General features: G+C 34.3%; 1 protein-coding gene and 1 pseudogene across 5 annotated transcripts in view; both read left to right on the forward strand.

Annotated features, from left to right (window-relative positions):
- LOC309605352 (tigger transposable element-derived protein 1 pseudogene) overlaps positions 1-27,037 on the forward strand; it is a 485,483-nt pseudogene that overhangs the window by 303,022 nt on the left and 155,424 nt on the right. The gene's annotated exons all lie outside the window — the stretch shown is intronic.
- AKT3 (AKT serine/threonine kinase 3) overlaps positions 1-27,037 on the forward strand; it is a 387,341-nt gene that overhangs the window by 1,239 nt on the left and 359,065 nt on the right. For all 4 annotated transcript variants that reach the window (XM_082340891.1, XM_082340893.1, XM_082340892.1 and 1 more), the window contains exon 2: positions 9,708-9,865. In XM_082340891.1, coding sequence (XP_082197017.1) covers positions 9,820-9,865 — 46 coding nt within the window. In that variant the 5' untranslated portion in view covers positions 9,708-9,819. The remainder of the gene's footprint in view (positions 1-9,707; positions 9,866-27,037) is intronic.

Genomic DNA, 27,037 nt, shown 5'->3' on the forward strand with positions numbered 1-27,037 from the left:
TCTCCACCCCCCCGCCCCCCGCCGCCGGCGCACAGGAAGAGACGGCCCTGGTGGGGTGGGGGTGTGTGGGAGGTGGGGAACGTGCTTGTCTGTGTTTTTAATAGTAGTGGGGTTTTGATCCGCTCCGGAGTTGTGTGCTAAGAATAGAAATGTACGGAAGATGCTGGCTTTGGCGGATCCAGTGATGCTGTCGCTGCTGGCGGCGGCGGCGGCGGCGGCGGCGGCGGCTCTGGCTGCAAGTAAACAAACCAGCCTCTTCCTCGTCCACCTCCTTCTCCTGCGCATCGGTCTGCATCAGCCATGATGCTAGTGGGGCCCTTATGAGCCCAAAGTTGAAGCGGAGCTGGTTGCTGTGTTCACCCTGACTACTAGGCGGGGTCACCCCTTGTTTGGGATTTCCCGGGAATCTACAGTTAGGCTAGATTGAATTTCTTTGGGGCCCTGTTTTCAATACCGGTATTTACTGTTTATCTTCTGAAAGGAGAGGAAATGTTTACCCATTAAGTCAAGGCTGGGATACTCACGTTTCTTCCATCAAAATAATGTTATGAAAATAAAACCAACACGTTTCACCAGTGTGGTAATTGGTTGAAAGCCCAGTAGTTTGTAATGGACAACGTTTCCAAGTAGAAATTCAACAGTGAAACCCAGGTATCTATGTTAATTACTGGTGTCAATAAAATGTTCACACTTTTTTAGTTCATCATGAAGCTAAAGAATGTGGAATAGTGACTTTTTTTTGTAGTTAATACGTTGGCAACTGCCTCAAATCATCAATTTAGATATATGTTCCATCTTTGGTAAAGCTTGGTCATGTAATATCTTTTAGTGGACTGTAAATCATTAGACAACTACTGGGCTTTGTTTTTGATGGAAAGTCACTAAATTAGGTTATACATTGTTGGAAAATAGTTGAAAAAGCCAAAGGAGGAAGAATTCCCTAAAGACGGTGTAGGAAACTCTGTCTTCTGAACTTGTCATGGCGAAATATGTGTAAATGAATAGGAATATTACAGGAGGTGGTTGTCTAAAACGTGAAAACATCTTTTATTGGAATATCTACTTATTAGTATTACTAGTTTTAAGGTTTATGACAGGATGCACAATTATTTGCAAGATAGAAGTCAGGACTGTAGATTTTTTTTTTCCTTTGCTGATACATAGTCTTGACTTTGAAAGTTCACCAGTGAGATTGTATCTGAAGACCTGTTTTTTGTTTTTCTCACTAGGGTTTACCCCAATAGCTTTGATTGGTTTGAGCTTTTAATTTTAAAGTGGGGGAAGTGCATATATCACACGAATGAGACAACATTGGAAGTTAGGTGAATGTAAAGTTTTAGTTTTATGTTTGTACTGTGTATTTGCAGTATGTAGTATGTTTTCTTAGAGTGTTTGAAAAATAATGTCTAAAGTAATTCTGCAAAAAAATTTTTGAAACTATTATTTGTATTCATTTTGTCTCCTACTTTTAGCCTTTCTGTAATGATTACTTTAGTGAATTGTTTTCCAACTTAAAATTAATTTTTACTTTGACTCTAAGTTTAAGTTCTGTATGTCAGAATATTGCTTTGGATGTTTTTGTTATTGTAACTTAAATGGCTGTAAAATATTTTCAGTAAGATTTCATTCATTCAACAAATATTAGAGTGTGAACTGTGTGGTAGGGACTGATTTGATTAAAAACTTTTACTATTTACATTTCATCCAGAAGATCACTACTATTAGACAGTGAATTTGTTTTCAGAATCACTGCAAATCTAAACATGTTTTCGTTAAACATATGGGACACATGTACTTAGCATAGAGTCTTGTGCAAAGTAAGGATTTAAGGTTTTTTAAACTCTAGCTTTCTATTTAAACATGAGACATTCTTACAAAAAATTCAATGGAAATTTTCAACTACTTAGTTTTCTTTAAAAAGAGGAACTGGTTTTACAAATTAATTTTGTGGAAGTTTGGAATTTACTTAAACTTTGCATATTTTTATGAAAAGATGGCTATACTTTCTTTTGTTGTTATATCTTTTAGTACTGTAATTCACCCTTGGGAAGATAAGGCAATTGTTAATGATGTGTTAATTGGATTTTTAGCATGATTTGATAGGATCTAGTCTTTATAGTGTGATTAAGTTTCAAGCACTAAAAAATATTTAACATAAGAATATATGACTAACATAAGATGCAAGACAGAAAAAGAAACCATTTCATTTTGACCAAATCAGTCGTGTAATTTGACTTGCATTTTTATTTTTAAGTTAATATAAATTAATGCACATGATTAATTTTCGTAGATTTGTATTAGATTATTTAAGTTATTAAAAATTTGTTTTTTACTCCAGGTTTCAGAGTGCGCATCAGAATTCTAAATGTTCGTTTCATACACCATGTACTTTTCTGTAGTTGCCTGAATCATCTGAATCACCTGATGTTAACTTACATGTTTTATCATGGTCTTTTATGTATGATAGCGCTACATTCAATTTAGAGTTAACGCTAGCCAGTGCCTGATGAGTGCTTGCATGTGCCAGGTACTGTTATATGTGCTTAACATGTGTAAATGCATTTAATCTTCACAATAGCCTGTTACACTTTTGAAAGTGATTTTCACAGGAGAAAATACTTTTTCTGGTATTGTAAAAATTTGTTTCATTTTAACTTTATTAATTTTGAAACACTTTTTCTTTCAGTGTTTGTCCTAACCTGTTTGTACCTGTTATTAGAATTCACAATGACAATGCTAAATTTCAATAAACTTGTACACTAAAATTTCCATAGAAATCAAGATAATATAGTAAAAAAACATATTGACTGATCTGTAACTTTTTTTTTCATTTCATTTCTTTCAAATGCTGAATTAAATGCCACAGATGTTTACATGTTTTATTGTAGCACCATAGTCTTTGAACATGTTAGATGTAAACATTTCCTTTGCCAGGAAATCTTCAAATAGTAGTCGATAGGTAAATTAGTGTATGCTTCTTGACCTGTAGATTTGTTTTTCAGTTCTTTTCAATACTCTGTTTATATTTATTTGTCACCAATTACAGATATTTCATACTTTTAAATGGGTATATTTTGCTAATATTCAGAGGGAAAAGTAAAAAAAAATTATTGGAAGAAATCACTGGGAGATTTTCAAATGAGAATTTTTTTTCTCTATGTTAATTGAAAAAGCCTCTGACTATATTTGGGAGTCTAGGGGATGAGAGGGGGAGGAAGATGGTATTTTTGCCAGTAGTGGAATTTAGTCCAAATTTTGTCTGAGTGGAATTGATGTTTGAATGTTTTATCTTCTCAACTATATATTAACCTTTTGAGGACAGGAACCGTGTATAATCAGGATACTATCACCTAAGATGCCATCTGTAAGTGAAATAGATACTCAGTAGCTTTAAACTTGAAGAATCATAAATAAGAGCTATTTAGAGTTCATCTAATGCTATACTTTTATTTTTATGGCTAAGGAAACTGAGGCACAGAGAATTAAAGGACCTTATACAGCATTACTCTGGGCCGGGCAGAGTTGGGAATAGGGACCCAAGTTTCTTGTCCTGTCCTGTGCTCTTTCTAATGCACCATTGTAATGAACTTTGTTACAGGATTCCATACCTACTGGTTAACTTTCAGTTTAATCAGGAGTAAAATCTGTCAGGCTGATTAATGGCATTTTTGTGCGTGTGGATTCTTTTTGTTTTATAATCAGGGAGGTCCCCGAGTCAGATTTTAGAAGGATTTTACAGGTGTATTGGAAAAATGTGGCCAACTGTGCAACTAAGATTGTTTTAGTAGCAACCCTCAACCTGTCCGTGTGTTGTTACATAAGTGCTTTCAAATAGAGACAAGCCACATTTTACGTGAGAAATGTAGGGGTGAATTTGTCAGTAGCTTGTTCAGTGGTTTAGGTGAGCCAGAGGAATCCAATAAGCATTTTCATAGTTGTTTCAAATTAGAATATTAAATATATCACCCAGCACGAGTTGCTTTTTTTTACTCGATTAATAATGGATGTGTTGGTTGAAATGGCATGCAAATGCCCTAAACAGGGGTAGGGAAGAGGGGGAAAATGCTTTATGGTTTTGTATACATATTTCAAAGTTTATAAAGCTGATTTTTAAGAATTGGCAATTTAGAATAACTGGTATTTTGTGTGAAAGTTAGAAATCTTGCCTTTGCTTATTCAGGTATTTTCCTGTAGTGTGAAACAGTGAAGATATCTATATAGAAAGAGTTTAAAGAAAATCCATAAAGTGTATTGTAGTCTGAAGAGAGGAAAGGTATCCAAAGTATATAGTTTGTATGGTTCACTTCCCTATATGATATGTTTTTAGCAGGATAACAACTCTTAAAAGGACAGACTGGCTTAGAGTTATTTGAAGTGGAGATCAGGTTACCTTGAATTTCCCTTCCACTCCACTATTTTTCCTTTCCCTCAAATCCTTTTAAAAGTTTCATTAGCCTTATGCATTTATTATGGCATATATTAGTTTTACCTATTTCTTAAAATCAGTAAATATCATAGAATTACACCATGGTTACCCTTGACCATCATTTGTTTTTCAAAGTAGCAACTTTCTATTGTATTTGGATATCAGTTCTTCATTACTTTAGTTTGGCTAGCGTATCTAAAGTATATAAAAAATGTGGGTGCAGAGCAAGTATATTCTACATAGTATTAATTATAGCCAAATGTATAGTAGTTTATAGAAGGCTGTATTATAGATTTGTATCATGGCTTTTAACTTAGAAATTAACATACAGGAAATTATTAACCTATGAATTTTGCTCTTTATAAAATAGAATTGCTGGGGGTGCTTTTTAACTTTATGTCAACCTACTTTTGGTCTTCTATTATAATTTCGTTTGTGATGCAGTAGTTTTATTTAATTTTTAATTTATTTGAAAACATGCTTTACTGGACTTCTGAAATATAATTTGTTACAGAAAAAACTTCAGAACTATTCACAAATGTTGTACATGTTTTTGAGAGCTCATATTGTGTTATTTTGTAGAAAGCACAACAAACTGATGGAAGAAGTTACTTGTCACTAACTTGTTATGGTAACTGAGGAAATAATGTCATCATTATTGATTGGTTATGGTCTTCTTAGGTTCAAAATTGTAGATGTGATAGCTACTGCACAAATTTGTTTTAGAGTTAAATGAGAAAATGTGTGTGAAAGCACTTTGATAACAAATTATTATAGGTTTGGAAAAGATTTTTGAAATACTTAGTTTTGCTTGCCCCCTGTATACTCAATTATAGTTCTTGTCACAGAGTAGATAACCAATACATCTTTATTGACTGAATGAACATATATGTGTATATATATAACGTTTTCTTGTGCGAATGATATTTTAAACATGTTTGAAGAACTTTATTGCTTAAAATTGAATGGTTGGCTGCTGTAAGTAAACAGATATCTTTTAAAAATTCTTAAAAGTATCATGAAGAAAATAATCCCATTCTTTCCCTTTTTCCTCCCATAGTGGATAATTTTGGGCAGTGTTGATGCTTGATTTGTTTGGGAATTGAAACTTCACCATCTCAACAAAAAGAGTCAAAAAATGTCGAGAAAAAAGGATAATTTTAGTGTGTTAGGCCTTAAAATTAATGGAGGTCTATAGGAAACATACTTTAATGAATAGGGAAGAATATTTATTTCAACTTTAATTATTTTTTTGTAGGTGCTTCCGTAATGTTTAAGTTCAGGTTTGTTTTTACCACGGCTTCATACCATTCTCTGTCGACTTAACAATATTAATTTGCTTCGTCTTTATTAGGTATCTAAAGCTGCATCTTTGTTCTTTCACTCATCCATTCATTCATTTATTCCATATTTGTTGAGCATCTCTTATGTGCCAGGCAGCATTAAATTGCTTTACTAAATAATAATGCCATTGAATGAGGTAAAAGATGTGAAAATGTTTTGTAAATTTTAAAATGACATTCAAATGTAATTATTATCATTATCCAATTCTCAGATAATTTTGTATGAAAATACTTTTAGTGTAACTGCTTTGTGTAAATTATAAATTGAATCTACTAAGAATTTTGTATGAAATTTTTTATAAGAATGGGAAAGATGAGATTACCCAGCAATGAATGTTTAATGCAATAGGTTTAAAAGAAAAATAAACCAAATTTTGTTTCTTACAGCTTATTGGATAGGACACATTTCTAAAGAAGTTAGGACTGTAGGACTCTACCTTAGGAAGCAGATTAAATGCCTAAAGTACAGCCCATCATTTAGCAGATTAGTGTTTTTAATAACATGGAGGACTGAGTGGGAGAGTGTATTTGACTTGGTGCAAAGAGTGTTGCCACTGTAGGAAAAGTAGATCAAAGAGTATGGTTTACTACTTGAGCGTCAATAGCATTGGTTCTATACTAAAGACAACGTTTACTTCTAGCTTATTGATCATAATCCTAGGGTAGTATACCTTTGAACGTCTTTCAAATTGTGTTCAAATAATGTATCATTTTAGCCAGAGGTGGCCCAGAGCGGTTTTAAAGCTGAAAATTATGAATATGGGTGGAATTTGGTAACATTTTAATGTGCAAAATGGATAAAGCCATCTCTGTAGTGCCTGGTTCACTGGCCCTGTGGAAGATGATAAATTTTGTCCTGTTGATTTAATATACATTTAAAAAGTTTAAATGTATAGGCACTGATAAACATCTTTATCTAAAAAACTAGTTTTTGGAAACAGTTTCTTTATAAAACAAAATTCATTGATTTTGGGTTGATCTGAATATTTCAATATATTGTTTTGTCCTGAAGAGGCAGTGCTAGTGGAAAGTGTGTACCTGTTTTTGTGGTCTTGATTCTCTTATCAAGTAGCTGTATGACGTTGGGCAAGCCACTTCATCTGTCTTGACTTCTGTTTCCTCAGCTGTAAAAGAGGGTCCCTTCTAGCTTTCTAGCTTTAAGATTCTATCAATGAAATGTCCACTTAAAAAAAATAGAATCAATTTTGAAAATACTTTTGTTTTTCTAGTGTTTTATATAAGTGTATTATAATACAAATTATTTTAATAGGAAAATATTCTATATATGTTTATTGGATGTGTATTATTTTTTGTTTATTACTAAGTGTTGGTCGCTGATCTCTTCCCTTTCCAATCCCAAGGATATTAAGATACGAATTTTCATTTACCCAGAGTATATAATTTTATAGTCAGAAACCAGGAATGGCTTAATAGATGTGAGGCCTCTTGCTGTAAGTACTACCAAAGAGAAGGTCTAAGTGCAGTTCTTCTAACGACATCATTTTGCACTAGTGTCCCTAATAATTTAACTTCCTTATACAGTTGACTCTTGACCAGTACTGGGGTGGGTTGCTTCCCTCACCCCAACCCCAGTGTCAAAAATCTGCCTACTGCTATCTCTATCTCAAAAACAAAGGAATTGATAAATGATTTATCCAAGGGCAGGAAGCTGAAACAGTTTGGATAAAATAAGGATTCAAACTTTAGTTCTTTTGATTCTACATATTGTGGTCTCTAATTGAACACAAACTTTTCCCCACACTTAGTTTAAAGATCTGTAAAATGAAAATGCAGGAACTGTATTTATTGAAAAAAAAATCCATGTATAAATGGACCTGCACAGTTCAAACCCCTGTTGTTCAAGGGTTAATTGTAATTATTTATGTTGTATAAAGAGTTAACCCTTTCAGTTATCTAGCTTCATATTAATTAGCCAGTTGACCATGTTGAGTTCTTCAGGAAGTTACATAAATCAAATTAAAATGATGTTTTGATTCTTTACTGAAAGCTTTTTTGTTTTTGTTTTTTGCCTGTTTTTAATGGTGAAATGGGTCTTGTCCTGAATTATGTGGCCATTTCCTATGGCTGTTTTTCACAGTGTGTTCCCCTGGATTTCAATACATGTTACTAAAGGAAAAAAAAAAGCCCTGGGTGTTCAAGTAAGTTTAGGATTTGCTGAGATAAATAAGGTTATACATTATACATTTTGTACCTTTAATATGGTAATAGTGATGTTTCAAGAGAAAGACATGGTTTATAGAATTTCGCAAACTTACTTGACCAAATGATTTTTTTTCTTTTCTTAACCCTCTTTTTCTTCTTATTTTTCTGGAATTTCTCTTCGTATTCTGTCAAACATATTTTGGGAAAATACACCGAGATTCTAATATTCCTTTTGATTCTGTACAGTAGCAGACCTGAATGATTTTGAGGACAGTCTTGGTCCAGCCTGTAGTTGCTGCCCTCAGCCCCATGGCACATGAGTGGGGTGGCCTTCTATTCAGCCACATAAACTTTGTCAGTCTTTCTTAAGAGAATGGTAGTCTTAATTCCTGACTGCTAAATGATTAGGCTCTGTACTTAATTTGCATTGGAAAAAGAAGTGTAATTCATTTCAGTACTAGCTAGGAAGTCTAACCTTGAACTTATTCCTATGCACTATTTATTAAAACCATATTTGAGAAAATAGTATAGTTATATAGTCCATACATCCATTTTTCTGGTTATCTAAAATTTATGCCTGGGTTCCTGTGTCACGTTTTTTGGTCCTTTTCTGTGAAAATGCTTTAATTCAGTTTTATCTTGGCACTTTCCTTTTTAGATTGAGAGGGACAATAAGAAATAGCCAGTAAAGTTCATTGCTGTATATATGTGAGGATATTTTTGAGGACTTTTGTTTATTACACTACAAGGTATCTTATGAAGACCTGTGGGTTAAATTTCAGATTTTTGTCCTAGAACAAATTGTTTCCTTCTGAACAACTTCTTTTTTTCTTCTTAAAAATATTTATGGATACTGTAAATATTGAAACTGATTGTATTTCCTTATTTGTATTGCTTCCTGAAAGCTTCAAGTTAAATTTGTGGTCCGTCTTTCACAATTATGTAGATTTTTACTCTGGCTTCTTTTTGTCTTAAGTCAATAAGAATGCAGGCTCTGGAATCAGGTAGATTAGGTTCAGATCTTGGTGCCATCATTCATTAGCTGTGTTGAAATCAGCCACTTAATCTCTGTGAGCCTCAGTTTTCCCATCTATGAAATGGAGTTAATTGTATAATAGATGTAAGCACCTGTAATAGTTCTTGACATGTCCTGAATACTCCATGCTTTTTCCCACTTTCATATTCCCTTTGTTTCACTTCATCTACTTTAAAAAATAATTGATTTTATATTATTTATAATATTTTATTTATTGTAATCTACCTAAAATATTTCTTGGAACAAGGCAGAGTAAGCATAGATAAATGTTAGTTACTTAGCACATTGTTTTTTACATAAAATCCAGCAATTAAAAACATTCACAATTGCTTTGCCATACTATTTCTAAATTTACTGAGATTTTGAAACTAGACCTACATGAAGATTTACTTTTAGTCCACCTCACTTTCATTCTCTTCCCTTTTTACCTCAAACACACATTACCAAGGAAATTTTCTGTATTATTTGTGTAGGTGTGACAGTGGTTTTCTTAAGACATTTTTTTGTTGCAACCTCGTAGGTTAAAAGTTTCACTGTCCTTTGAAGTTCTGTCACAAGACCAGGGAAGTGCATTCATTATAAAACTACTTAATAAATAAGTTCCCCAGTTTGAAGAGCTAGACTTTTATGTGAGGTCAGGCCAGTTGAAGACATTTACAAAGAATTAGTTGTTTGTTATTGCTATGTGAGTTGCAAGAATGGAAAAAAAAGAAATTCTTTCTTCAATACTTCCTTCCAGGCTGAGTCATCACTAGAGAGTGGGAAGGGCAGCAGCAGCAGAGAATCCAAACCCCAAAGCTGGTATCACAAAGTACCTTTTCTCCAAGTTGGGGGCTCAGAGGGGCGCCATCATGAGCGATGTTACCATTGTGAAAGAAGGTTGGGTTCAGAAGAGGGGTAAGTGTTCAACAAAACTGAAAATAATATGGTTGGTAAGTGTGCTAACACTAAGTGGTGTCCTGGAAGTTGATATTTTTTTTCTGATGCTGTTAACAAAGTAAACTGTGACATACTATGTCCACTAAGATAGAAACGATATTTAACATATGTGTTAGGAATTTGCTTGTTATTTAGGAATTCTTTGTAATTCTTGATTTTGATCATTTATAATCAAGAAGGTTAGGCTTTCTGGTATGTTGTGTGCATGGATGTTACAGAAAGTTCATGTTGTATTTTTCTGTATTGTCCACAGATTCTACAATCCAGAGAGCTGTCTTTAGAATGATTTAATATCTAGAAAAGTATCTAACTTGTATGCATTTAAAGACATGTAAATATATAAATAAAAATATTCAATTATATTAAGCCAGTTTGGGCGGTGGCAGGGAAAGGGCTTAAAGTAGTAAAGAGGAAGGATTCACTCACAAACTCATGGATTCAGTAATCCCATAGTTAGATAAGTAAAGTCCTAAAGTAAAAGACCGAATGAGGGAAGGGATTGTGTGTGTGTGTGTGTGTGTATGTATGTTTAATTTCATATTTTAATTTTTCATGATCTACTTTTATTATTTCTGGTTAATAATAAATAATTATTACTTATTTCTTAAAGTTATTTAGATAAATACTTTAGATAAATAATTCAAATGCATTATTATTTTTTAATACTAAAGGAACTCTTCAATGTAAAGCTTAGTTTATCCTCCATGAGATCACCTGCTAATGTAGTCAATGTGTTTATTAGAAATCTAGACTAGAGTTTAGATTAGTTGCCAGGCAACTACTGTTTATCCACATGGCCAAATTCAGTAGGATGAAGATGGTTACATTCTCAGAGCTTTTAAGTTCTCGTATATCTATTTTCTGGTTAAAAGTTACCTCTTAATAATTTAGTGATTTTTAATATTCTTTGAAGTTCTGTAGTTAATACTTAGGCTAAAAAGCTGTTGTCAATAGTTAAATATGATTATGTGTTAATGAGTTTTTTAAAATCGGCCTTATTGAGTTGTAATTTACATACAATAAAATTCGCCAATTTTAATCCACCAATTTTTACTTTGATGAATTTTGCTGAATTTATACACTAGTGTAACAAACCCTAAAATCATGATATAGAACATTTCTATCATCCCAGCAAGTTCCCTCATTCCCCTACACAGTCAGTCCTCTTCCCTGAACTCTGGCAACCACTGATTTGCTGTTACTATAATTCTGCTTTTCTAGAATTTCATATAAGTAGGATCATAGAATATGTGGTCCTTTGTGTCTGGTTACTTTCACATAGCATAATACTTTAAAGATCCATCCATGTTGTTGTATATATCATTAATTTGTTCCTTTTTCTTGTTGAGTGGTATTCCACTATCTGGACATACCACAGTTTATCTGTTTACCAGTTGGTGGACACTTGGGTTGTTTCTAGTTTTTGGCTGTTGTGAATAAAGCTGCTGTGATCATTTGAGTGCACGTCTTTGTGTGATGTGTTTTCATTTTTCTTGGGTATTAACCTAAGAATGAGATTACTGAGTCATATGGTAAGTGTATGTTTATAAAAACTGCTAAACTGTTTTCCAAAGTGGCTATTCGTACTGTTAAGTTTAATTTTTGTCATGTTATTCTCATATAATAAATTTGGAAAGCATTTTCACATTTCAGTGCTGTGTGAAAGTTATGTAAAAATTTTTTTAACTTGTCCATTACATTTATATTATTTTTCCTATTTTTTTTGGGGGGGCTGGCAAATCACTTAAACCTTTTGGAGTTTTACTTTATTAATCTCAAAAATTTGCTCTCACAAGACTCTTGTGAGGATTAAATGAGATAGTGGGTGTGGCTGTGTTTTGGCAGTTCTAACACAAATGTAAGCTATTACTATCACCACATTTTATCAAGGGTTTAGGGTGGTTCTTGAGTCTTATTTAATTAATCGTGTCTTGTATGAAATACCAAAATAGAAGTTTGGTGTATAGTGCGTGGCATACAGAAATATGAAAAAGAATTTCTCAGTGTTTTTCCTGAATTATTTAGTGAATGGGGATTGTAATGAGTGTGTGTGTGTGTGTGTGTGTGTGTATTTTGGGAAGTAATAGTCATATAAGCATAAGAATTTGAATAGTACACAAGGTATAGAATGAAAAGTAACTCTACCTCTTCCAACTAGTTTCTTTCCTCAGAGAGACCTTTTCTATTTTTAATTCTTCTGCTGATTATTATCCCAGTTTTATATATAATATGCTAAACATTGTTTTTGATGAATCTTAAGTAATCTAGTATATCTTCATTGTGAAAAAATGAAGAATTTTAACTTTTAATACCTATTCTCTCCCTTCCTTTTATTGATATTTGTTTATTTTTTGGTGTTTGTGGTTAAACTTCTAGCACTTGCACCGTTAATTATAGAAAGTATAAACTTGCCACTTTATAAGTTGAGGAAAATTAGTACCCCTCACAATCTTTCCCTTGAATTCCACATTCCCTTCCCATTTTATGTCAACTGTAACATTGATTTTATATTTTTAAGGTTTATAATAGTTATATTTGCTGCTTCTGAAAAGCATTAATCCATATTGTGATTATGTACGTAATACTGCTAAACAGAGTAGTATGATGGGATCCATAGAGAATAAATGGATTTTTTTTTAAAACATCTTTATTAGAGTATAATTGCTTTACAATGGTGTGTCAGTTTCTGCTTTATACCAAAGTGAATCAGTTATACATATACATATGTCCCCATATCTCTTCCCTCTTGCATCTCCCTCCCTCCCACCCTCCCTATCCCACCCCTCTAGGTGGTCACAAAGCACCGAGCTGATCTCCCTGTGCTATGTGGCTGCTTCCCACTAGCTATCTATTTTACGTTTGGTAGTGTATATATGTCCATGCCACTTTCTCACTTTGTCCCAGCTTACCCTTCCCCCTCCCCGTATCCTCAAGTCCATTCTCTAGTAGGTCTGCATCTTTATTCCTGTCTTGCCCCTAGGTTCTTCTGACCATTTTCTTTTTTTTTAATTTTTATTTTTAGATTCCATATATATGTGTTAGCATACGGTATTTGTTTTTCTCTTTCTGACTTACTTCACTCTGTATGACAGTCTCTAGGTCCATCCACCTCACTACAAATAACTCAGTTTCGTTCCTTTTTATGGCTGAGTAATATTCCATTGTATATATGTGCCACACGTTCTTTATCCATTCATCCGATGATGGACACTTAGGTTGCTCTCATGTCCTGGCTATTGTAAATAGAGCTGCAATGAACATTTTGGTACATGACTCTTTTTGAATTATGGTTTTCTCAGGGTATATGCCCAGTAGTGGGATTGCTGGGTCGTATGGTAGTTCTATTTTTAGTTTTTTAAGGAACCTCCATACTGTTCTCCATAGTGGGTGTATCAGTTTACATTCCCACCAACAGTGCAAGAGGGTTGGTTCCCTTTTCTCCACACCCTCTCCAGCATTTGTTGTTTCTAGATTTTTTGATGATGGCCATTCTGACCGGTGTGAGATGATATCTCATTGTAGTTTTGATTTGCGTTTCTCTAATGATTAATGATGTTGAGCATTCTTTCATGTGTTTGTTGGCAATCTGTATATCTTCTTTGGAGAAATGTCTATTTAGGTCTTCTGCCCATATTTGGATTGAATAGATGGATTTTTATACTCTTGGTACTCAAGATCATCCCAAACTTTAGTCTGGCTTCTAGTTTGGCATATAACTTTTTTCTGGATTTTATAATTACTACATTTTCCCCCTGTTGGTAGAAGAGGGTGTGCCTTCTTCATCATATCACTTGGTTATCTAGCTTTTTAATCATACTGTTTGTTGAAGTTCTAATGTGAACTGACTTTTTTCTGAGGATGATGCTTAGCTAATATCATTATTTAATTGCATTCTTGGAAAAGTGCTTTCTTAGCTCTCATGTCTTTCTTCTTTTTGTTTTGGATTTATTTTGTGGTTTTCTGGAGTACTTCCTGAAGTATCGTTTTCAGAAAGAATGTGTTTGGGTGCTTGTCAACACCATGTTTGAAATGTCCTTTTCACTTTTGCACCTGATACATGCCCTTGGCTGGGTATAGAATTCAAGTTTAAAATAATTTTCCTTCAGCATTTTGAAGGTTGTGTTTCATTACCTTTTATAACCAGTTTTACTGATAAGAGGTTTAATGCTAATATGAATAGTATTTTTGTAGGTAACCTGTTTTTGTTTTCTGGAAGCTTTTTCTGTTGGTGCCTCTTTATCCTTGGCGTTATGAAATTTAAGGAGGATGAGTTATAGTCCTTTTTAATTTATCCTATAAAGCATTTGGTGGATCCTTTGAAAATGTGGGCTGTTCTTCAGTTCTGAGAAACGTCTGTATTTCTTTCATTATTTTTTCCCTTCTATGTTCTCTGTATTCTTTCATGTTTTTTTCCTAGAGCTTCTATACCAATACTCTGTTTTGAAGTTTTTCTTTTTTTTTTAATGTCTTTGTTTTTTCTCTTTGTTCTGAGAGATTTCCTTGACTCTTCTTGCCCTTTATTGAATTATTTACCTCAGCTTTTACTTTGTATTTCTGGGAATTCCTTCTAGTTTATAGTCACCTGCTCTTATTTTACGTATAAAATATAATCTGTAATCTTAGGACACTAAAAGCGTTTTAAGTTTTTTCTCCTCATTGAATAACTCTTCCAGTTTGTTTATTTTGGTTCTTTTTTTTGGTAGTGGTTGTTTTCTTCAGGTGTCTGGTGATCCCTTTTAGTCTGTATATATTTCTGAATGAAAGACTGGGGTTACAGATAGTGTCCTCTATTTTTACAATTTATGTGTTTTCCCTATACTTTGATAAGTTAGGTTCACTGAGTGAGGATTTGTGATGCTAGTGTTTAACTGTACTCTTGAAAGGATTAGTTGAAACAGTTGGACTTCTTTATTTCTTCCACTCTTAATTTATTCCTTTAGAGATTTTCAGTATTATTTTAATAATGATTTTATGTTTTAGTCAAGCAAATTTCATTATATGGTCTGTTGTTGTTTGGCTATATTTCGGTTCAAAAAATTTCTTCTGAAAGATTATTAATTATTATTTGCTCCTTGCTTATTACCCTGGGTAGATTATTATCACCTGAACTTTGGTATACTCATTTGAAAATAAATATAATATCTGCCTCCTTTACCTCACGGTGTGATTGTAAGCATTATGAGATAATGTATGTAGAGGAGTGGTTTTAAACTATTAAACTATAAATAAAATAAATAAATATAGAAAAATTTATAGTTCTTACTTTGGCTGTCAGTCCTTTTTCTCAAACCTGTATTTATGAATCAGTTCTTAGCTCCTATCCAGGTATAATCTCATTTTATTTGTACTTTTAGTGTTAATAAGTTGCTCTTCAGTAAATATCTTCCTAGAAAAGGAAGAAAAGACAAAGATAATTACTGATATTATGTAGGATAAATGCTTTCCTAACTTCGGTTATTAGTGATATATCAGTAGTGAAACCTTTTTCCCTGTACTTATCTGGAACAATTGCAAAATGGTGAGTATTAATGGAGATAACACATTAACATAGTATTGTTGGTGTTAGAAATGACAATAAAAGAAACGTCAGTTGCAAACTGTAGTATTATCTGCGTTTTCCTTCTTAATGGTCCTAGGAGAGCACCTCACAGTTTGACTGCACATCAGGATAAGAGGCATCTGCATATATATTAGACACTTCTTACATTACCTTCTTCAAAGACCAGCCTGTAGGCATACTCTAGGTAACTAAGAATCTTTAAACTAGATGTCAAAAGTTTTGCTTTCTTAGTTTCCATTAGAGCTTAGTAGTAATATTTGCTCTTAAGAAACTTATTATATTAATAAAATGGGAAATTTAACCTGCTTAAAGGGTTTAAATTATAGAAATAAGTATATTATAATAATATTACATAAGGGTTTATTGTTATTCATAAAATTTTGTTTGGTTAATAGTACTGTTTCTTAAAAACCTAAGTAGTCTCTTATTAATGTAGAGAGCCAGTTCCTTTGATAACAAGTTAAAATTTGTAATGTATTTCTAGTCAACTCATCATCTTGATGTTTTGAAATTGCTACAAATCTAAGAGGTAGTTTTATCATTAAAACATTTTGACTGATGAAAATGCTGCAAGGTATATTAATTGCTTACACTTTTTGTTGTATTAGTATCTAACAAATCGAACTTTCATGTTGTGTTTTGTGTGTGTAACCAGCTTGTGCTTTTAAATAACTTTTTCCCTAGTTTGCCTTGTACTTATAGTTTCCAATTCAGGGATATCCATAAACTATGTCCTTTGAATGACATTTGTCTTATATTCTATGAAATGGTTTGCTTAGATGAACCAGAATGTTAGTATTTCGTGATTCTAAGCTAAAGCTTTATATGTTTATGAGTTTTCACACAAAACAACTTAATCCCCACTGTGCAAAATATACCACAGTAACGAAGAATGTAGGCTCGGTTATGTTTTTAGCGCGTGTTGTGATCTAGTCAATTGTTAAGTTGTTACAGAAAACAAAGTGTGCATTTTTGGGGGTGCTTATCTAAGTCCAAGGGTCTTTCCTTCTCCTTTAACTTGTATGTACTTGTGTGCATTTTGTTTATGTTTTATTCACAAAGTGACTTTTGAAATAAATTATAAAGTGATTAAGGAGAGAGAAAATGATAGTGTGATTTCCTGTTTACTACTCAGCAGCAAGCATTTTCCATAGAGAGTAAAAAGCGGTGGTAGTGGTGGTAGTGACTGTATAAACCACATGGTAGATTAAAGAAGCTCGCTTTGACTATTGATGTTATAAATGGAGAAGAAACATGGAAAAATTAAATTTATTTTCTAATAGCATTGAAACTTGGAGATTTAATGTATTTGCTGTAATGTGAAATTTGTTTTTCCTATTGCTTCAATATATTTGTTTTGAAAATTTTAATCAAGTAAACCAAATGGAGAGAACCATCAAATAGCTTTCATATGCATTTAGGGTTATATAATTATAAAATTGCCATTACACACCTTACCAATCAACAATTGAGTTTGTGTATTGATTTTGTATCCTACAGTCTCATTAAATTCACTTATTAATGTTAGTTACTCTAAATATTTTGTGATGATAGTCATCTGCAAAGAGCCACAGTTCTGTTTCTTCCTTTCCAGTCTTTATGCCTTTAATTAATTTTTCTGGTCTTACTTCACTGGTTAGGACCTCTAGTATAATGTTGAGTATAATTGGTGAGAGTGGACGTTTTTGCCTTATTTCTCATCTTATTGGGAAAGCATTTATTTTACCACTAAGTATCATATTAGCTGTAGGATTTCATTGCTGCCTTTTATTGGGTTGAGAAAGTTCCCTTCTATTCCCTAGTTTGCTGAGAGTTTTTATCATGAGTGGGTATTCAACTTTTTCAAGAGATTTTCTGGCATCTATTGAAATTACCATTTAATTTTTCCCATTATTCTTTTAATATGTTAATATAGTATACTACTTTCATTGCTGGAATAAATCCCATTTGGTCATGATGATCTTTAATATATTGCCAGTTTGTTTTGCTTTTTAAATTTATTTATTTTTGGCTGCGTTGGGTCTTTGTTGCTGCGTGCGGGCTTTCTCTAGTTGTGGTGAGCGGGGGCTACTCTTTGTTGCGGTGCTCGGGCTTCTCATTGTGGTGGCTTCTCTTGGTGCAGAGCATGGGCTCTAGGCACTCGGGCGTCAATAGTTGTGGCATGTGGGCTCAGTAGTTGTGGGATATGGGCTTAGTTGCTCTGCAGCATGTGGGATCTTCCTGGACCAGGGATCGAACCCGTGTCCCCTGCATTGGCAGGTGGATTTCTAACCACTGCGCCACCAGGGAAGTCCCATGTTGCCAGTTTCGATTCACTAATACTTTGTTAAGGATCCTTTTTTACATTTATCAGAATACTGATTGATAATTTTCATTTCAAGTTTTGCATAAGTTATGGTGGACTCTTAAAATAGGTTGAGAATTCCCTCCTCAAATTTTGAAGGAATTTGCAAAAGATGGGTTTTATTTCTTCCTTATATGTTTGATAAAATGCAATCAGTGAAGCCATCTGGGTTGGAGCATTTTTGTGAGTTTTTTTATAATACATTCAATTTATTTAATAGATAGAGGACTATTCAGATTTTGTTTCATCTTGTGTCAGTTTGAGTAAATTGTGTATTGTAAGGAATTTGTCCATTTCATCTAAGTTGTTCTATTGTCTGCTAATTCTGACAGGATTTTCTTGGAGTTGGTTTCTGTTGATTGTTTTTTTTCTTTGCCTATGATTACATTTTCTTGTTACTTCACATGTCTGGTAATTGTCAGCTGTATACAGTTCGTTGTGGTGATCTCTTATTTCCTACTGAACACCACTGCTTTATGTTCTAATTGTTACTTAACTTGATTCTATTCAGTCTCTGCAGTTCATTTCTCCTGTTGTGAAAAGCAGTTGAAATCTCTGCTTTTTTTCCTCCACTTTTTGCTTTATGCTTTCAGGCTCATTGGAGTTTTTCCTATGCATTGGAGTTTTTCCTATACATGCACTATTTATCTAGAATTTGGGCAGAGTTTACGTGCAGGTTTGGGGGCTCCTCTTTGTCTCCCTCTCTCGTGGGATATCCTTCTCACTTTCTAGCATTAAAAGTTTTTTAAAAATTTTTTTAAAAATTATTATTTATTTATTCATCCATTTATTTGGCTGTGTTGGGTCCTCGCTTCCGTGCGAGGGCCTCCTCCAGCTGCGGCAAGCGGGGGCCACTCTTCATTGCAGTGCGCGGGCCCCTCACCATCGTGGCCTCTCTTGTTGTGGAGCACAGGCTCCAGACGCGCAGGCTCAGTAGTTGTGGCTCACGGGCCCAGTCGCTCCGCGGCATGTGGGATCCTCCCAGACCAGGGCTCGAACCCGCGTCCCCCGCACCAGCAGGCAGACCCTCAACCACTGCGCCACCAGGGAAGCCCCCATTAAAAGTTTTTGGCAGTTCTGAACTCCATCATCTGACTCCTTAAGCCAGCAAGACTATGAACACTAATCTCAAGGAATGGAGGAGCCCCTAAAGCAAAAAGCCATATAAAAATGCAAATCTCATCCAGTGCAGCTCCCTTCTTTCAGGGGCCAGCTTCCCCCCAGTTTCTGCTTGCTTTTGGTGCTTTCCACTGCCTTCAAATAGGTTTTTTTTTAGTATTTCGTACAGAATTATAATTTTATGTATGGTAAAGTTAGCCTAATACAAGTCACCCTACAATCACTGGAAGTGGAACTCTGCTAGGCATATGTTTTAATGTGTAGATCTAAAATTGTTCAAGCTTTATAAGTCACTTAGTTTTGTTATTTGTTAATTTAATTACTCATAACAGATTAAGTGGAGTAGAAATTTCATCTGCCTTTGTGGTTGAGGAAACAGTGGTTTAAACTAGCTGAGCTCCAGTCACCTGTAAACATAGCTAAACCTTTTTTCCAAGTAAATTTATAGAATTTTAAGCTAGAGGAGACTTTGGAAGTTGTCTAGTCTTATACCCATTTATCTTACAGATTAGAAAACAGGTCATTTTTTGAGTCAGGGGCAGAGCCAGGACCAGTAGCGGAGTTTCTTTATTGCCAATTTTTTTTTTTTTTTAAAGTACAGATTATTTTTTAAATTTATTTATTTATTTATCTATGGCTGTGTTGGGTCTTCGTTTCTGTGCGAGGGCTTTCTCTAGTTGCGGCGAGCGGGGTCCACTCTTCATCGCGGTGCGCGGGCCTCTCACTATCGCGGCCTCTCTTGTTGCGGAGCACAGGCTCCAGACGCGCAGGCTCAGTAATCGTAGCTCACGGGCCTAGTTGCTCCGCGGCACGTGGGATCTTCCCAGACCAGGGCTCGAACCCGTGTCCCCTGCATTGGCAGGCAGATTCCCAACCACTGCGCCACCAGGGAAGCCCTATTGCCAATTTTATGATACTTCATATTTTGTTTCTCTCTTGTCACTTAGGAATGTACTGGAATTCTTTTTAAAAATCTATTATTAGTACCTGGTGAGGGGGTAAGAACTGTTGGACAGGAGGGTTTAAAACTCTCTAAGAACGGAAAAGGGGAGTATCTTCCATCTGGTAGAAACTTCATGTGCCATTGGGGAGTGCAGGGAAGCGATACCTCTTGAACTTGTTGTGTTAACTCCCTTGGAGAAGCTACCTCCATAGCTTCTGTATCCTTTGACATGGAGAAACTTTCTTTAATTATTGGCATTCTGTTCAGTCACATTGTCTTACTGATGTTATAACCATGCACCTACCACTGTATTTTCTTATAGGTATGTTTTTGCTTATGCCAGTTTTTCTGCTTAGCTTTTTTTTTTTTTTTTTTCCTTCTGTCTTTGTCGGTGAAAATCTTTCATGACTGTCAAAGCCAAATTTTAGTATCACCTCCTCGGTATTTTCCCACATCACAGTCTTACAAAGTTAGAACGAATTCTCTTGTCTCTAATATTACATCACTTTCATGCCTTTGCTTCCTTGAGGCTTTATATTGACTAGTTATTGCATGGACCCATTATTTTACTTTCTCCATTATAAACTCCCTCAGGGCAGGAAACTTGTCCAGTATAACTATATTTCTTTCCCGTATAGGGTCTACCAGTACCTTGAACATAGTAGGCTCTTAGTCTATTTTTGACGAATGAATAAGGAAGAGGAAGAAGACAATTCTAGACGTTCAAATAGCAGTATGTCACAGATTTCAGGGCAAGGAACTCAATTTGGGACAGCTGAAGCAAGGCAGGGAATATAGAATAGATCATCACAGTTATGAAAGCAGCCTGTACCTAGGATAGAGTTTTGGGATTCCAGATCAGGTCATATATCTGGTGTGTTTTTGTGTGTAGGAACTAATGGGGTAGGAATTAGTAGAATTGACTAAATGGTTATTCCTGGCAGAGGTGGCTGGGCAGAACCCTCTTAGTCCCAGAATAGGTGAGTATATAAGTTATCTAAACCAGGTAAGTGGGACACTATAGTGAAAATATAGTAGTGGTCATAGTTCTGGAAGGTTTATCCATATTTTAAGGGTAATTTTTGCTTTACTCTTAGAACTGAGAAGTGCTTCTGAGTTCATGAAACTTAACTTTTCAAGCTTATAAGAAGAATCTTTTCTGATGTGTTTCTGATGGATCATTTATTGTAACTAAAATCTAACTATATAAGACATGACTGTTTCATTATTTAACAGCTCTGAGCACTAGTGGTCTTTGTTTTGCCTTCCTGAGAGGTATAAAACAAGTTCTGTTTTCCATGTGATAGGCCTTCAGATATTTCAAGATCACTATGATGTCTTCCCTAAAATCTTCTTTTTAAGCAAAGTGTTCTCTTTTCTTTTTTAATTTTTATTTATTTATTTATTTATGGCTGTGTTGGGTCTTCATTTCTGTGCGAGGGCTTTCTCTAGTTGTGGCAAGTGGGGGCCACTCTTCATCGCGGTGTGCGGGCCTCTCACTATCGTGGTCTCTCTTGTTGCGGAGCACAGGCTCCAGACGCGCAGGCTCAGCAATTGTGGCTCACGGGCCTAGTTGCTCCGTGGCACGTGGGATCCTCCCAGACCAGGGCTCGAATCTGTGTCCCCTGCATTAGCAGGCACATTCTCAACCACTGCGCCACCAGGGAAGCCCCTCTCTTTTCTTTAATTCGTTTATTGTATGACATGGTTTTTAGCTCTCTCATACGTAATCTTGTCCTACTATGGAAATATCTCAGTTTGTCTTAGAATGTGGTGCCCAGAAGTGAATGTAACAATGTGTTTATTATACTTTCCCATCACTAGTTTGTAAAAGTTTGTGCTTTCTCATACCATAGCCATCACTGGGTGTTATTCTTTTTCTGTTTGTTTGTTTGGTTTTTTGTTTGTTTGTTTTTTAGTTTTTATTGGAGTATAGTTGATTTACAGTGTTGTGTTAATTTCTGCCGTACAGCAGGGTGAATCAGTTATACATATACATATATCCACTCTCTTTTAGATTCTTTTCCCATATAGGTCATTACAGAGTATTGAGAAGAGTTCCCTGTGCTATACAGTAGGTCCTTATTAGTTATCTATTTTATATATAGTAGTGTGTATATATCAATCCCAGTCTCCCAATTTATCCCTCCTTCCCCCTGCTTCCCCCCCCTTTTTAGTTTTTGCCATTATATTGCTATTTTATTTTACATTTCTTTGTTACTGAGGCTTAACTTTATTGTTACTGCTTTTAGCCATTGCTTTCCTCAGATAAATTGCTTGTTCTTATCCTTAGTCAGTTTTTATATTGAAGCCTATGTCTTTAGTCAAGTTCATAAATTGTATATGTTCTTATTTATTTGTAAGAACTTTTTATATATTCTGAATACTGTTATTTTATTGATCGTTTTGTCACTGTTGCAAATATTGATATTTTCCTGATTTGTTTATGCCTTTTAACTTTAGTTTTGTCTTGGCAAAGGTTTTTAACTGTTACATATTCTACTGTATCAAACTTCTCTTCCAAGGAGGCCATCGAGGTCATACTTAGAAACTTTTACCCTGTTTTCTTTGAGCATCATTATGATTTTAAAAATTTGTGTTATGGAAGTCATATATGAGTTCTTTTTATAAAAGACCAAAGCAGCAAATAAATAGAGTACCATATAATTCCTCCACTATTATTTTCTTTCTCAGAAATATTAGTGTCAAGTGTGTTGTGCCAGTATAAAGTCACATTTTTCCTCAAATATTTGAGAACCAGAAAGATACATGCCAACTATAAGTAGTATTTGTCTCTTGCCCAGAGATTGGGATTCAGGAAAATTGGGCAGGGCACAGGAATAGGAATAAATTGAAGAAATGAGATTTCTGTGTTCTATTCTGTATAAACGTTTGGATCTTTCTGTTTTGTCTCATTTTCCATAAATGGCATCATAATCACTTAACAATATGTCTTAGAGATTTGTCTATGCTGTTGCAACATGGTTACTCAGAAAAGAATGACTACTTTGATAGAACTTGCTTCTAGTGAACCTATTCTTATTTCTCATCCATCGATTTTTCTCATTTTTAAGTACTCATAAACTGTCAGTTTAGTCCAGTGGTTAAGAGAATGGAACTTCAAGTCTTGGCTTTGCCTTTTACTACTGACTGTGGGCAAAATAGTCTTAGTATGCCTTAAATTTCTCATCTGTAAGATGGAGATGATAATAATGTCTGTTTTATATGGTTGTAAGACCATGTAAAAGATCATAATGTTTGATTAGCTTTTATCACAGTACATGGGATATACTAAATAGTTAATAAACAGTAGCTGCTATTGCTACTTAATATGTTATAGGATATTGCTAAGTTTGACATCAGGTTTACTAATATTTAATATTTAGGCTCACCTATTGTTTTCTCCTATAAAAACAGTTAAGGATCCTTGCCTGTACAGGTTTTTATTTTGTTTTGTTTTTAATACCCTTCTGATGCTCTGTATTTCTCAAAGATTATTGATGCTAACTGGAACTCATAGGGATAACTTACTGTCTTCTCAGCACCTTTGGACATCAGTGTTTGCATTATGATGGCTCTCTTGTGAGAAGACAAGTGTAAAAGAGGAGTTAGTATTCCTTTTCTGTTGTCTGGCCTGAATGTTGTGCTCTCTTTCTCAGTCTTCATCTTTTATCATTTTAAAAGTTATGTGTGTCTTTAACAATTTTTAAAAATTAGTTTGTTTTCCTGTATTTGCTCTCTATTATGATACTGCTGTCTTTTCCAACACTTTTTCTTAAATTAAATGAATTAGTGCTACAGCAACAAGTATGTATATTTTTTTCTTCCTCACTCAGGATTGGGTAAGGCCAAATGATAGTTGCATTTTAATCCTGTGGTTGACTAAAAATGTTTGCCATGTAAGAACACTAATTTCCTTATCTTCCACATTTGCAAACTAAGACATTCTATCTAAAATTCATGTGTCAAGAAATAGAGGCTTAAGTATATTTTTTAATGTTATGATATCAACCAATAGAAAAACTAAAAATGAAAATAAAAGTAGTAAAAATTGGGAAGAAAGGTGAAGGGGAACAATTTTTCACCTTCACAGTGGGAAGTCAGTTGATACGGTCACAGGTGATAAGAAAAAGAGCTATAATGCCAGAAGTATTAAAAGTGGCTATTTTTGACAAGTGGAATGGTGAGGGTGTGGGGGGTGTGTGTGTGAATGGTGGAAGAGACAGTTTATTTTTAAGTCGTATGTTCTTTCATCTGTTACTGAATTATTGTTACTTTGTGCATGAATTAGTTAATAGTAATAATAAACTGTATCCTGCATGATACCAATTTATGAAAATAAAAAGCATAGTTCTGTATATTGATATAGGTGTAAAAATTGATTGGAAGGAATTATACCAAAATATTAAAAGTGGTTATCTCTGGGTAGTGGGCTGTTTTCTTTATTATATTTTTCTGTATTTTGTAAAATTTTTGAAGTTGAATATGTAACTTTTATAATCAGAAAAATATTATTAAGGGAAAATATATAGGATTATCATACATTTGGCATCAGTATGACTGTTTTTTATTTACACAAGTACTATAACTTTTTTTTACTTAAAGGAATTAGAGAACCATATTCTCTATGTTTTAAATGTATTAATAAAGCAAGCATTCTGCTAAAAATAACTGAATAACGAGGTAGCCAACAGTAACAAAGACAGGTTTATTTATTTTACCTAAAAAGGGTAAAGGTGGGCGGTAGCTGGTTGTTTGTCAGAGAAGGATAAAATCACCAAAGATTCAAGCTCTCTCTGCTTCTTTACCTTTAGCTTGTTGGCTTTTCATTCCTACAGTTGTTGCTTCAAGGTTTCAAGATGGCTTTCAGTCTGTAGTGGGAGGTGGCCAGGGTAAAAGGTATTGGGAATTGATACTGCATTAGCGAACCAACAATGTGTGCCACAAAAAGTATTGAGATATATATATATATATATATATATATATATATATAGTTATAATGTTTGTACTTCAGTTCTTAGATTTCTAGCAGAGACAATTTCCAACCTTTACAGAGGTCAGATTGAAAATTTGGCACACAGCATCCTCTAAAATACACACCTGTGGAGATTATTCTAAAATATAGCGATTTTTTCTGTTCGTAGGAGTACTAGACTTGTGCTCCCTTCTTAAAAAAAGGGTAGTTTGGTATTCTGAGGTGATAGTGAATTAGGAAGTATGTTTGTAAAATGATCCTCAGTTTGATTTGATTCTCCTTGCAGAATCCAAATTTCAGTTTCTAGCCAGTTTTCTGAGGACTGTGAGTTTTTAGTGTATCAAATCAATTATATAAAGGTTTTCCTTTTTGTTTTTAAGTTAGTATGCAATGAAATTGGTAGTCACAGGTTTTATAGCTGATGATTCCAACTCTAGCAACCCAAAAAGACCCAAATTACATCGTTCAAAGTGTTAGGTTTTATACTTACTTGGATTTTTTCATCCATATATTTTAATGAGTACTACGCCTTATTTTCTTATTCCTCTGTCACTGACTTCTTTAAAAAAATTTTTTTAATGCAAATTTATATAGCTTTCAGGGTGATATTTATGGCTTTCAGCATTAAAATGGTGCTGAATAAAAATACATTACTATCAAATTAGACTTGTTTGTAAAAGTTTAGGTCTTAATAGTTGTGTTTATCAATGAATTGATAAACTTCTTTTTTGTTAATTTTTCTTACCAGTTACCCAGAGATATTTATTTAGCGCCAAGCAATTTTATCTTAGTCTAAAAAGGTGTTACCACTTTATGCTTTTGAGGAGTGAAAAGTTGTTCCTGTAAAATAAATGAGCATATTTATTTCTAGTACTTGGATAAACTAATTTCTTTAATCAAATTAGAGAAGTATGTACTGGAGACTGGGGAGGATATGGAGATGCAGGTCACCTGCCTTCATAGAGTCTAGAGTCTAAGTGGGGGAAAAGACTCTTTAAGATGAGTTAATTTCCTCATCTGTAATGTGGGGATAATAATAGTTCTTACCTACCTTATGAAAGTTATTGTGAGGATTGAGTTAAATCATGTGAAAGGCTTTGAATTACGCCAGGCACATAGTATGTGCTTCATAAATGTTAGCTGCTTTTACTATTATTATTAAAAGATAGAGATTTGTACAAAGTGCTTTGGGAACACAGACTAGGCAGGGATTGACCCCCTGGAAAAGGGAGAGGAGTGATAAAATTTTTACCTGCCTTCAATTCTGTTTCATAGTTACCTTGTTTATCTTTGCTATTGAATGCCTACTGCATAGTAAGTCCTCAAAGGAAGGAATCAGAGAAGTTACACAAGTGAAATTTTCTTAAAACATCTTATAGTAGATGTCAGTAAAATTGGAAGATGTAGTATTAAAATTTATCACCCAGTCTTCTATGCCTGACTTAATCCTAGGATAGAATTTAGAATATTTTTTCAAGTAAGTAAATAACAGAGGATAATTTAAGAAATAGAAAAGCTATTATTTTTAACCAGGCTTTTGAAACAAGCTGGGTTTTCAAATAGTTTAAGATAGTACTTTCCAGCAAGGACTTGGGATGCAAGTATCTTATACTTCAGACTAGACACGTAGCTATATATTTTGACAGTACTGTGTCATTTTAGATCAGTATAGCTACATTGGTTATCTGCTGCTATATAACAGATTACCCAACACTTAGTGGCTTAAAACATTGATTTATTATTTTTCATGATTCTGTGGTTTGACTCAGTGGTTATTCTGGTGATCTCAATTGGGGTCACTCAATTGGATGCATTTAGAGGGTAACTAGGCAGAACTGGGAGATCCCAGGAGGCTTTGCTCCCATATTTGGGTCCTTGGTGCTGAATGTTGACTGGGAGTGCCTTGGTTCTCCTTCCTGTTGCCTTTCTTCAGCAGGACAGCCTGAACTTCAGAGCATTTGTCTGGCTTCTGAGAATGCAAACTACCAGCCCTACTAAAGGCTAGAACCAGAGCTGGCACAGCATTTGTTCTAATACATTTTATTGATCAAACAAGTCACAAGGCCAGCCTAGATTCAAGAGGAGGAGAAACAGAGTCCATCTCTTGATGGAAAGAGTGGCAAAGAATTTGAGGCCCCTTAATCTACAGTAGTAGCATGGTGCGTTCTTTTTGATTGGCTATTTGCATT

Source organism: Balaenoptera borealis, assembly GCF_965194805.1.
Source record: "Balaenoptera borealis genome assembly, chromosome: 1".
Taxonomy (NCBI): domain Eukaryota; kingdom Metazoa; phylum Chordata; class Mammalia; order Artiodactyla; family Balaenopteridae; genus Balaenoptera; species Balaenoptera borealis.